We start from the raw sequence: 12,908 nt of genomic DNA on the forward strand, positions 1-12,908 counted from the left end.
TAATTTATTTTCGTGCTTTGGCTTTTTAATCAAGTTTTTGGCAGTGAATGCATTGATTATCCATGTACTATTAAACATTAAGCTTTAGCCTTCGCTCTTTTACTCATTCCTTTCACCGACCAGAAGTGCCAGCATTGTATGATTTGCATATCTGATGTTATACATATTTTTTGCCTCATAATCGTTGTAGTTTCCCAACCTCCGGCATCGAGCAAGGTGGAGTGAACCTTTCAAAAGTACGCATTTCTCGGTTTTGTTCAGTTGGTTTATATTTTTCTGTTACAGAACTTCATGTTGACCTGAGGAGTGAAGTGACGATTGATCTAAAGAGTCATGGGTCACAGAGTATTGTTTGGTATTCAAAGTTACTCTCCAATGCTGGCAAAATGCTGATTGCTGCCTTCTTGTCAGTATTTAGAGGTACAGGAAGATGCTAAATGCTCCCCAGAAGTATTTAAAACCTCAGCAAACGCACAGAGTTTTGAAGGAGTATCAGTCTGCATGTCCACCAGGAAGGTCGATGCTGATGATTGTTGTTACTGCTCAATAGAAAGAAGGTGTTGTTGTAAGGCCTCCCTGCTCCCGAGGACAAACTATGGAAATCAATCAGTTTCTAAATCATTTAAAATCAGCTGACCTCAAGCACCACCTCAGAGGAAATCAAAAGACACGTGGGACATGTTGTAGAAAATGTTTTTCCATCATTGTTGGGTAAATGTGTGCAAGAACAGCCTTGGTTAGAATCGTTTTATGAACTTTAGTTGGGATTATATATTTAATTGCTGTTTCTATGGAATGTATTCTAATTCATGAATAGGTGAGGTTAGAATTTAATCTTAAGGTGTTTATATGTGCCAGTTCAGTGGCAAAGGAAGTCATTCATCTTTATTTTTTCCAGAATTGATCTGAAAGTAGTTTATTTTTTCTCCTTTTTTTTTTTTACTTCAGGTCAAGTGCAGCTTATTAATCATTTAATCCATATTTATTTTTATTTTTTTAATTGCCATTCATCATTATCAACTCGTCTTCCACTGATATAAAACCTAATTTGAGATATAATCATGCATACGGCCCATTTAAAATATCCTTAAAGCATCAATCTGTGAAAAGGACATTGTAGTTTCATCTTAACACCAAAAACAGTTCATTTATTTTTGAGCACACAAAATACAAATTTGTGAAAATGTGATATTTACAAGTTTGTGTGAAGCTGTAAATTTGACCATGTTCTTTGCGTGGTTCTTAACTTTATAATAAGATGATGACGGCAGCCAGGCCATTTGCACTCCCGTGCATGTGCCTTAATATCCCTGTCTATTCCAGAGTGCCGCTGTGACGGTGTGCGTCAGCAGGAGCTGATCCAGGCGATGCCTTAATATTGGCCTCTCGCCTCACATCTCGATGTGTTCGCAATTTAGAAACATTTTCCCTATTAAATGCATTTGGTGCTCTTAATGTCATGGCACTGCATCATCAGGAGAAAATCAAAGCAATTGACTGTATGACGGTATTATTAAATTATGATGTGCAGTTGTTGCATGTGTGAAGAAGCACAACAGGAGGTTCCACCTGATGTGTAACACTATTATGTGAAGTTCTATCTGGGTCTCTCAGCACAAGTGTTATTCAGATGTCAACCACACAGACTGCGTCCTGTGTTTGTTTATTGGGAAACATGTATTAGTGTGCACACATATGGGTGTGTGAGACTCTCAGCCCACTACACTGTTTATATTTATCTGTTTCTCCATGATAAATATAAAATATTGATATTATATTTCGCCCCTGGCTCGATATGGCATTAAGTTCACATTGCATGACGAGATGGAAGAGTTATATCTGTCCTAAAGGTGTTTGATGGATGTATTCAATCTTCCATCAATACATTCCTAAAGGATGACACGATTCAATCAAAGCAAGACTCGAGAGTTCATGTTGAAATACATTCAAGGTCAGATTTCAGGTTATAGATCTGCACTTGTAACAGCAAAATGACTAGATGTTATCGCGGCATGCCTTTGGAAATGCATCTGGGTCTGGATTAGGGTCGGATAAATGTTATCTCCAGTGACCTTTCTGTAATACTTCCCACTCCTGTTATAGGAGAATGTTTTGCATAATTTCTTCTTGATAACCGAAGCAAAAACCGGCATGCATGAAACATTCACCTTACATGTGACTTTGTGACTTTTGACTTTGATCAAATCGATCCTGGTGTGTGTGTGTGTTTGTGTGTGTTTTATCCCAGCAGTTAGATCCTGACTGACTTCACGGGTAGCAATGATTCCGTGGAGCCCCGTGATTCATGCAGCCAGCAGCAGCAGTCTTCGCCTCATTTATTCACCACATGGACACAGAGCTCATTCCCCATGCTGAATATCGGGTGACAAGAGCTGGTGTGTGTGTGTGTGTGTGTGTGTGTTTCCTACTGCACTGGATTCTGTCCGTATTACCTTTGAATATAAATTTTCCTTTGAAATGTCAGCTCCCAAACCCATTGGCCCCAAATCCCAGTGCAGGTGGCTGTTGATGGTGTGTGTGTGTGTGTGTGTGCGCGAGCACACGCTTATTACAGTGTTTGAGAGATGGACGGACAGAGAGAAACCCTGCTCAGAGATAAAAACACTTGACTCAGGTGTTAACGGTGTGTGTGTGTGTGTGTGTGTGTAAAGTTGATGCAATGTCCATAACCCTTGTTGTCTGAGTTGTCTGTAGGGAACCATGTTACCATGGAAACATAATGCGGAAGCCATTTTCCACTCTGTTGTTGCCCATTTGTGCTGTAGATTGCTTGAATACTGGGGGTTGTCTCGCCCTCTGGTCGCATGTAATCATTGTTTATATTCAAAACAGTGGCTATTTTAATTTAATTTGATGTGGAAAGGGGGGTGAATTAGTCAATGATTGGTTGATGGATCAGAATGTGGCATGGCTCTCCTGGGAACTGAAGGACTGATGGGGTGGTTTCTTAGCAGGAGGAGGAATGAAACGCAACTAGGCAGACAAGTAACTAGCTGTTGAGCAGTGAAAGGAGAACCAGGCATTGTTGGGCTGCATGTGAATCACGTACTTTTCCATACAGGCAAGATTCAGATTTATTTGACTGTGACGTTCCATGATGACTATCGAGGGAGATTAAAATTCATTGTACGGTGGGAAATATAAAAGATGTCTGCAGAAATATCCGCTCGCTACCATTAGTTTATGAGGCTAGATTAAAAAAAGAGGCAGTGTAAACTCTGGCACCGAAATCTATAAACTCGTGTGTTATCAGAGCAGAGATCCCCAGACTGCCAGTGGCTTCAGAGCCTTTTCACTGAACTTTCAACAGGCAGAATATTGTGTTCTGACTGCGGATCAGTGCGTCACTACGCCAGTGTCGAAGTACGATATTTATAGAAGAGCTCTGCCTACTCTATCATGCGAGTCTGACTCGTTTTGTCCATCCCTTTACTGTTCATCTGATGTCAAACAGCCGACATCTTCCTTATCACCTGCGCTTCACATTGAGCTTCAGGCTTGAAATGTGTCAGGATTGACATTTCTTTCGCTCTCGCGCTATTCCTGTGAATCAGTTACCCTGTTCATACAGAACCAATTGCTTCCAGAGATTTGGAAGATTGAAACATAGTGGCTTCCTGAAAGGATTGCTATCTCGCTTGCAGTCGGCTGCTTATTCTAAGATGTGCCATTCAAGTATCAAAACTTAGCAAGCAGTGCTTTTCACGCCGCTACGTCGGTGCGACTCAACAACGGTGGAAGCCAGATTTCATTCCTGTGAGACGCCTGCACACACCGCTACAGGGCAGAGGTTCATCCGCCCAGTCTTTCTCCTCACAAGGACTCTTAGCGATGCATTGATGGAAGGTATTATCAGATCAAAGCTTCAGGGGATACTTGCTCCAAGCCGTCCTCTGAAACTCATTATCTTTAATCAGACATGTCCAGCAGGACTCAGTGGCTCAATCAATTCACCAGAGACTCACCGAGGGCTTGATGCAGGTACGAAAGATGCTATATCGAGCCGAGGCTTAGAAGGGAGCAGTGATCTCACATGCGTTGTGTTCCGTGAAGGACACATTCATGTAAAAAGACTGAAACACTGCTCTCTAGGTGTCATTAATTTGCCATCAAAGATGTAAGTTGGCTCTCTGTGCTGCCATCACGCATGCGTAGCTCCACACCGCCACGTCCTGGCGTGCCATGTCACTTTACGGACGCCACGGTCACGTTTATCGATGTGGCGGAGTGTGGTCCACTTCATCTGTCACAGTAAACTGACGCGACTTTAATGTATGTGAGTTGATCCATATATTAAACTATGTAATGACTAGTTTATCATATAAAAAGATCACATGAGGTCCATGTGTAGAGAGAAATTCTATGTGTGTTTGTGGATATTTTCTCATCACTCATCTTACCCATCATGAAGTAAACAGGAGACTGATAGTGACGTTACATTACTACCATCGCATGATATCTGCCTTACAGACTGATTTGTTTGTGTCTCTCTGGCCGGGCGGACTGCCTTTTATTAATGATGCAGAATAAAATTGATCAGATAGGGAAGTGAACCAATTACAATAACTGACTTCCTGATTAAAAGAGCACGAATTAGCTTTGCTGAATTTAACAGATTAATCAGTTGTTGTCCTCAGGTTTCACCCTCGCCAAAAGGTGTTGCCAAAGCAACCATGGCATTTAAAAGATCACGATTCGTAATGATTAAGCTTCAGCTATAATTAGTATAAAATGCAACTTGAAAAGTCGGTATAAGATGTAAATCCTTGACAAAAATGTCATTAGAAATAGAATGCCTCAAGCATTGATTTGTACTTTTCGTTCAATTTGTTCTACGCTGCCTCTTTCTGCAAGTTTATTATATTATTTTCCAGAATTTTACATCAAAATATTGATCATTGGTAGCTTTTGTTCTGAAATCTCGGAGACACCTTGAACACTCTTTGTTTGCATTGATTCTTATGTGGACTCTCCAATACTTGTTGGCAGGAGTCTGCACCAGACTCTCTTCTAACTGCTGATTTAAAATAGACGCGTTTCTCAAAATGTCTTACAATTCCTTTATATCTTGGAATCGCTCCTAAATCTGGAGAAATATCCCACTCAAAAATTGATTTTGTTGCTTTCATCTTCCCTCCAAGCGTTACAGAATATCAGTTTGCTATCATTATCCCCATCCCCACTCGAATGTCAGCAGGATTCATGCCTTATTACACACGTATTGATGCGTGGTTTTCTAAGTGTGCCTTGGGTGCTGTTAATGCCAAGCTGATCCTTGAGTCTACGACAACTTAATAATTCATTAATTAGGAGCTGGGTGCAAGACCGGGGGTCATTTATGTAGCAGGATGTCAGCTCGTATGCACATCCTCATCAACACACACACACACACACACAATTTCATGTTCAGGGTTGATCAATAATTACATGCCTACTTTCAGTTGAACGGCTTCATTGGACGTGTGTGTGCTTGCGTTAACTGTATGAGCAGGAATATGAAGTGCAGCCAAAGAAGACAATCTTCTATCTTCCTGATATGAGTATTTATATTACTGTATTTTAATTGAGGCCATTTCTGCCGCGGATGTGACGTGCTCTTAAATATTTCTTCAGTATTAACAATGTCTTGAGTATTGCCTCTGAAATGAACTGGAATCCCCTCAATATGATGAAGATGAACCTCTGCCGTAATGACTCTTTGATCTGTTCTGCTCCAGTCACGTAAATCTTTGTGGATCGATACAGAGATGAGCACCGTTGGTCATTTTGATTGCAAATCTCAGCATCTGAGCTGGCATGCAGACTTAAAAAAATCATTACACATACTGCCAACCTGCTGCTGCAACCTAGTTTCTTTTTTAACTTTGATCCAGCCAGTCCAGGTTGCTAAATTATGTACCGGTACATGGAAGTTTAGTTCTGCTTGAGAAAGTTGGCCTCCGTGATCAAACAGACTGTGCCAAGTCAATAATCTAAGTTTTTGGGGGCAGTTGCCATTTTGAGTTCCCTTCTATTTCAACTTCTGACTTCCTCGCCAATCTATGGCAGGTCCACCGAGACATGTCTCATGTTGAACATCAAATAACTATAGCCCTTTCATATTCAGTCCCGGTGCTCTGTACTGTCGACATCGGCAGGTTCTTCCTTCTTCAACAAGGAGCAGGAGGATATGAGCCAATGGCAAGTGTATCTTGTGTAATACAAAGGTTATTTAGAATGTCCACCAACGAAGATGCAGAAAGAACCTCTGAGTATGCAGTTTAATAAAGATAAAAGCAGTATGATTGCCAGTTGTGCACCAGTCATGGCAGAAAGGAGTGATGGCTCATTGCTCACTCTTCATATACAGGAGGTGTTAATGCACATGAATCACAAGCAAAGGTCACAGCAGTGCAGCAGCGGAGAGATGAAGCAATGCGGCTTGTCCTCTAGTATTTAGCTCCGGTTGATCTTCATCAGTGGTACTCGATAGATTGTGTCAACTATGTGCGGTCCAAAAAAAGGGGTTGGAATGGTTTCACTGCATGCACATCGTCTGTGGTCCGAGAAACTTCTGAGTAACTTCAGTCAAAAACCCAAGAGAATATTTGTTCAGGTTCATCTGTAAAATAAGGAAGAATTTGGTTCCATCCAGTGTTAGGATGAGGGACAAATACAAGTGTACATGAGAGTACTTTGGCATAGATGTTCAGCTAACATGTGTTCTTTGTAAGTATAATTTCATGGCATAATTTACTTTACTGTATTGAACCATCACACAGATGAACTGTTAAAACGCTGCAAATCAAATTTTATTGACTCCATTCTTTTGAAATAAAAGGCTTAACTTGTCGGCAGAGTGCTTCCATTATTTCTGCAAAGTAATCTCAAATTGCCTCCTCGTATTGACAAAGTTCTCATCCTCCAATCCGATGTCCTCGATTCGTTTTCTCCATTTCCAAAGTCATCTCAAACATTGGCCGTGCTGATGATTCAATTAGGACAAATTCACTGATGTTCCTCGCTCTCGCATGACAAAGCAGGCGATGAACAGCCTGATTAGGATGACTGATTGCTGTTCTATCGCTCTAATAGAAGGTGCAGATGGGCACGCCATTGTTCCTGTCCACTTACTCAGTCCTGCTCGGAGAAAAGGAAAGAGGTTGACTGAATGAGCCTCTAATGCTGACTGAAAGTTCTATCTCCGCAAGCAATTTCAGACACGCGTGTCTCTGTTTCGCACAATTAAGTGTCAATTTGCCAGTTCCCAAAAACATGTAGTGCATTACTGATTAAGTGAAAATGTAATTTATTTATTACGTTTTGATCCACCACACTTTGCTTTTGCATATTCAGAGAACTCCTAATGTTAAAACATTTCATGTAACAATTAATTCACCCTGCCACTTTAATCTACGTCTTAAGACGTATTACTTTGCAATATAAAGCTGAATCATATCACCTGAGGCAAAGACTTTCAGATGGGTCTTGATTTATTACCTGCTCTTGAGGTTGTGTATTGAAAATAATCTCGTTTGAGGCGGTGCTGATTTCACACACGGCACCAAGACGAGGCGATTTTAAGCACTGATGTGAGACTTTGGTGATGCGCTCCATCCTGGGCCATCCCAACGCTCCTGCCACTGTCCGCAGAACCTCCTCGGATTTAGAGAAAGTTGGGAATCATAAAATGACCACTGAACAGCCTTTTGGTTTTAAGCTGGCACATTAAGTAATTATGTGACTGCATCCTTGGTTTCTATAAATAAACACAAAAGCGTCTAAACAATAAAGTTTACTAAAAATGAATTTCTTGTGTAAAAAAAATATTTATTTTTTTCAATTGGAAGTGACCGTTATCGGAAAAAACTAAATGAGTTAACACATATATGTTTCAAAACAAAGGAAGCTGCTTTAATCCCTATTTATACTATGATGACGTAACTGACTGCACTTGATCTTGATTTGTATTTCTGTCTTTTCCTGTCATCTGCAGGGTGTAGGTTCTGATGCCCAAGTGGCCTTGGCTTTACCCGGCGAGTATAAGCTGCCCAAAGATAAGGCAGAGGAGCCATCGTTCCAGTTCGTGGATGAGGAGATGAGCATCAGGATAGGTAGAGCAGGACCTCTTTCAGGCAAGCCTCCTTTTCATATACCCACATCAACTGATTGCTGGTCACCTCAAACCCACACAAATACAGGATAGACATGCACCGTCACTGAAGTCAGTGATAGGCCCACTATTTGGCATCTAATCCAGTGTTGCATGCATTTTTTTTGGCACAGGATCGACTGCATTGATGAGCACTCTGATGGCTTCTTTTCACTGTCCTAATTTCTTCGTCTGCTGAATCTATTTATTTACATAACGACCCTAATTTTAAATGAGTTGAGACTTCATGAATAATTACAAATGTTCATTCTGAATTTGATCAATGCAGCATGTTTCCAAAAAGTAGGGACTGGGTTACATTTACTGTTGTATTGAAGAGGTACAATTTTGAAATGACTCTTTTAACGCGTCTCAACTTTTTTTGGAATATGGGTTGTATTTTCTGGAATTCTCCGATTTATGGTTTCTGTTCCAATCTGGAAACCGGTTGAGAAACTCTCCTTAATGTTTTCTCTTGGGTTTGGGACTCTCATCTTATACAGTACATTCCACATGCAAGTCCTGCACATATTACAGTAATACCTTGATTTACAGAGGTGGTGAACAGTGCTTGTGTGTGTGTGGTGGGGGGGGGGGGTCTGTATGGACACACTTTATACAGTAATTGTACCTTTCACGTACATTTACAAGAACTTAGACTTAACAGTTCTGCCTTTGGAAGCCTTTGTGCTCTTGATAGCATTTCTGTAAAGTGCGCTCACTATTCTGAACTCGGCTTGCAATATTTATGAGGCTCTGTGCTGATGTTCGAGACCTGGACTGGGATATTGAGCATTTTTCTTCTTTATAAGGAGAAGAGAGACGAGAAATAAGCGGATGACAAGTTCAGAGTAATACGAATGCACAGCTCTACTTTACTCAACTCTATTAAAAGCTCAACACCAACGCAGGGCTAGGCCTGGTGGTTTTCGATGATGTGACGTAATTATTTATAATTGGGGGGGGGGGGGGGGGGAGATAAACGCTTGTGGGTTGTTGGTAAAGTATTCTGACCTAGTTTGCATAAATACACTGATGAGGTTAAACTCACTAAAGTGTAAAGTGATGACAACCTTTTGAGGGGATATCATGAGAAAAGCTTGTTTTCAGGTGGCTATTTTTACTCTTGAACATAAGACATGTCTGTGGGACAGGATCTGACATGCTGCATGTATGTTGGACATCTTTCGGGCAACCAATAATTTGCTACGACCTGCTATGGCACAGGAATGTGTAGGTATGTCGCCTCCGCTGATGGCCGTCGGCATATTGCCTTAGCAAGACTTTGTTTCTCAAAATGTCGTTGAACAGCTAATGCTCAGTTTCAATTTGGTTTCCACCTTTTGCATATTACGTATAAAGGGAATGGGGGAATTCAGCTTTGACACAAACACAGATAAACTGTGGTAAGATTACACAGCATTACACAACGCCCATTTGTCTTCCAATGTCTTTCAGCTATTTGTTTAGTTTTTGGTGCGTGGGGTTTCTCTACCTTTAATTTATGCATCATTGCTGGTTGGTCCGTCTTTTCAATCTGAAGCTTCTTTGCTCGTTTTGCTCCTGTGCTCGTCATCATTCCATTTTTCAGATGTCCTGTTGTTTCCAAAGGCTGAAAAGTCATCACAGAAAATAAACAAGCCAATAAATCCCACCCTTTGGGTTCTACAGATGTGTGGTATATGAATGTGGATGCTGCATATTGTCTTTTTTTCCTAACATGTTGATCTACTAAGCCCAAAGTTAGTCTAATTTTGAGATGTGTACCTATGTTTTAAAAGCTACACGCACGCCAAGAGGAAACACTCTTTAATGTATCACTCAATTTATAACTGAAATTTTAATTACCAATTTGTAAATCAACATTTTATTCATGAGCTGTGCTACTGCAGTGTAACTTAATGAGCGATGCGTTAAAGAACATGCATGCATGTTTCTCCCACAGTCCGAAGCAATAGAGACCGATTGGTGACTCTAAATTGCCCACAGGTGGGAGAGGGACTGGCAGTTTGTCTCTATTTGCTAGCGCTGGGATGAACTGGCAACCTGCCTACCCCTTGTTCAAAATGTATCAATTTTGGAGAGAGCCCCTAAAGTGTGTGCCATTAAGAAAGGCACCGCTAGCAAGCTATTGGAAGTAGCTCTTGCTTGGAAGACTGAAGCTGGTTTGTGAAGCTCACCACAGCTTTCCCACGAGACTTTCTTCTTCTTCTTCTTCTGTTGTTATTCCAACACACTGTTCTATCTGGTCCCTTTGTTCCAAAGATCAAATGAGACCATTCGGTATCTTGGTTCCAGCGAGTGCAGCTTCAGCAGCAAACGGAACAATCAAAGGACATTTAATTTCATCTGATGTTCAGACATGCTCCTCTAATCTCTGTCCTGCGTTCTATCCCAGTTCTACTGGACCTTTTTATTGGATTTCTTTTAGAATGGACACTGTTGCCTCCTTTGCTGTTGATCTGTAGAGGATGCAGAGATGGAGAAATAATTGCCCCCCATAGAGTAAGACCCTTTGGGTTACACACAATACTGTCTGAGTGAGTGAGAGTATTTCACCAAATGTACCGCTGTCCTTTATTATTCATTTATACATTATTTATTCTATCAGGTTGTCAAACAGATTGGAAGAAACATGGAGGCTGCATTGTTTTCATTTCGGTACACGGTTTAATTTTTCTGGTATCAATCTCGTGAAGCTTGGAAGGATCAGAAACCACAGCAGGTAATTATTTGACAGAATCTCTCCCTTGTCGGAGCTTAGCCTTTCTCAGCAGGCTGTCTGACATAAGAACCCACCAGGTCCACAGAGACTTATTGCTTAAAGCATATTTGCTTATTAGATTTACTCTGCTCTCTTTCTACGGCTGCAGAGATGCATCACAACACAGTTACCTTTGATGAAGAAAATAATTAGTCTCGTAAAAGTTTCAGCAGTTTTGGTTATGGGCCAATCACCAATGAACATAATCAAGGAAAGCTGTTTGCGTAGAAGCTGCATTTATACGACATCCAGTTCGTTCCTTATTTCTGCTCACTTGAGTCGATTTGCAATTAGCAGAACAGGAAAACAATGGTTCACATTTGGGGAACCTTATATTGGTCGTTTTGTATGGTTTCCGTGATGCTAAACAATGAATACTGCAGGCAGGATTGATGAAACAAAATATAACACGAACATAATTCTTTACACGATATGGAATAATACTGGCGTCATTTTTAGATTAGAAAAACATTTCTTTTTTCTATTTATTTTTAAAGCAAAGCAGTCAAACAGCATTCTCAGGCCACGTGCTAGTTAGTGTAACACAATACTTCACTTCAACATGGGTTTCGTCGTTTGGGTTCGTCGTTTTCGGGTGCAGTACACACTTTTGACTTGCTAATTAGCTGTATTTTTATTTATTTTTGCCTGCTAATTGCACGATACTGTCTTGAGTCAGGTGTTTCAATTGCTTTTATTAGTTGGCATACTGTCAGGTGTTTACATTGTAGATACAACACAACAAAACATAGAGTATTGAGAGTAGACCTGATGACCTTGCCGTCAAACTCGCATGCATCTTTAACTATGTCATTGTATGTCGTAAAGGACATTATTCTTGGAAAGTGTTTGTTATCAGATAAGGAGTTAAGTAGCTATCGGTAAGACCAGTTGGAAACACTGATGAACATCTCTGCAGTGTGAAGGTCTATTTTATCCAGCAATGCTTCCCACTCAACTTTGACGAGCAATCAAATACCAAGTCCCGGTAGTTTTTTCTTTATAGAATAACATTCAATTTAACGGTTGATAATGACACACAGAAAAGAAAAGACAATTGCACCAAAGCTATTTATGCGAGTCTGGTTTTCTTTTCTTTTCTTTATGTTACTGACCCATATAATTTGCGTTTTGCATAATGTGCATTTTTATTTATAGTGGCTAAAAACTGAGACTAAGAGATGAGGAGGTAAACAGAAATGATGACAGGTGGGCAGGAATATACTGCAAATTACCAGAGCACTGTGGAACAATAATTCTTTTCCAATGACAAAAGGAAATGTTTTTAACAAACCTAAGATTGCTGTTTACTGCGGTGTCCAGGATTCATGGCCATAAACCTAACTGATGTGTCCCACACTGTTACGCTTCATCTGCTTTTCTCTCTGGTTTTTTACTGTGCTCGGGTCTTCAAACATCAAGTTCCTTTTCATGACCTTCATCATCTTCAGACGAAGTCGAGACATTTTCTAATGACGTGCAACAACACAAGCAGTGCATCGAGTACACATCTGAGTAGCTCAACTTTTTGTTCAAGTTGAGAAAGGTGATTCTCAATCGGTATTTTCAACTGTACACATGTACGGTTTAAACTAAACTAACAAACTAAAACGTTTGATTTGATTTACATTCAACAAAGCATGTGCAGCATCGTCACACGCGGTTCCGTTTCAACTTTCTGCTACTGCTTTTGGACAGCGAGGAGGGTCATTTTAAAGGACAGACTATGATTTGCCAACAGTCTCAAAGATATATCATCTCGTTTCTTACCCGATCTTAAACTGCACACTTCCTCAATTTAAGTTACAATGTGTGTTTCTGGTTTTACATAACAATTCATTGTTGCAGTGTGTTCTAGTTGTAGTTCTGATATTGTACAGTGCATACTTGGACTTGTAGTTTTTAAGGATTATAGGATTAACAATCTCACGTGCATGTTGTTGTAATAGTTGTTGTAATGTAATTCTACTACTAATTCCTGGCTAATACAAT

At 40.4% G+C, this 12,908-nt stretch overlaps 1 protein-coding gene across 1 annotated transcript in view; it reads left to right on the top strand.

The window, feature by feature from the left end:
- LOC137915550 (zinc transporter ZIP11-like) overlaps positions 1-12,908 on the top strand; it is a 35,032-nt gene that overhangs the window by 12,524 nt on the left and 9,600 nt on the right. Inside the window, exon 5 of the mRNA XM_068758751.1 lies at positions 7,997-8,114. Coding sequence (XP_068614852.1) covers positions 7,997-8,114 — 118 coding nt within the window. The remainder of the gene's footprint in view (positions 1-7,996; positions 8,115-12,908) is intronic.

Source organism: Brachionichthys hirsutus, unplaced genomic scaffold (assembly GCF_040956055.1).
Source record: "Brachionichthys hirsutus isolate HB-005 unplaced genomic scaffold, CSIRO-AGI_Bhir_v1 contig_739, whole genome shotgun sequence".
In the NCBI taxonomy this organism is placed as follows: Eukaryota; Metazoa; Chordata; class Actinopteri; order Lophiiformes; family Brachionichthyidae; genus Brachionichthys; species Brachionichthys hirsutus.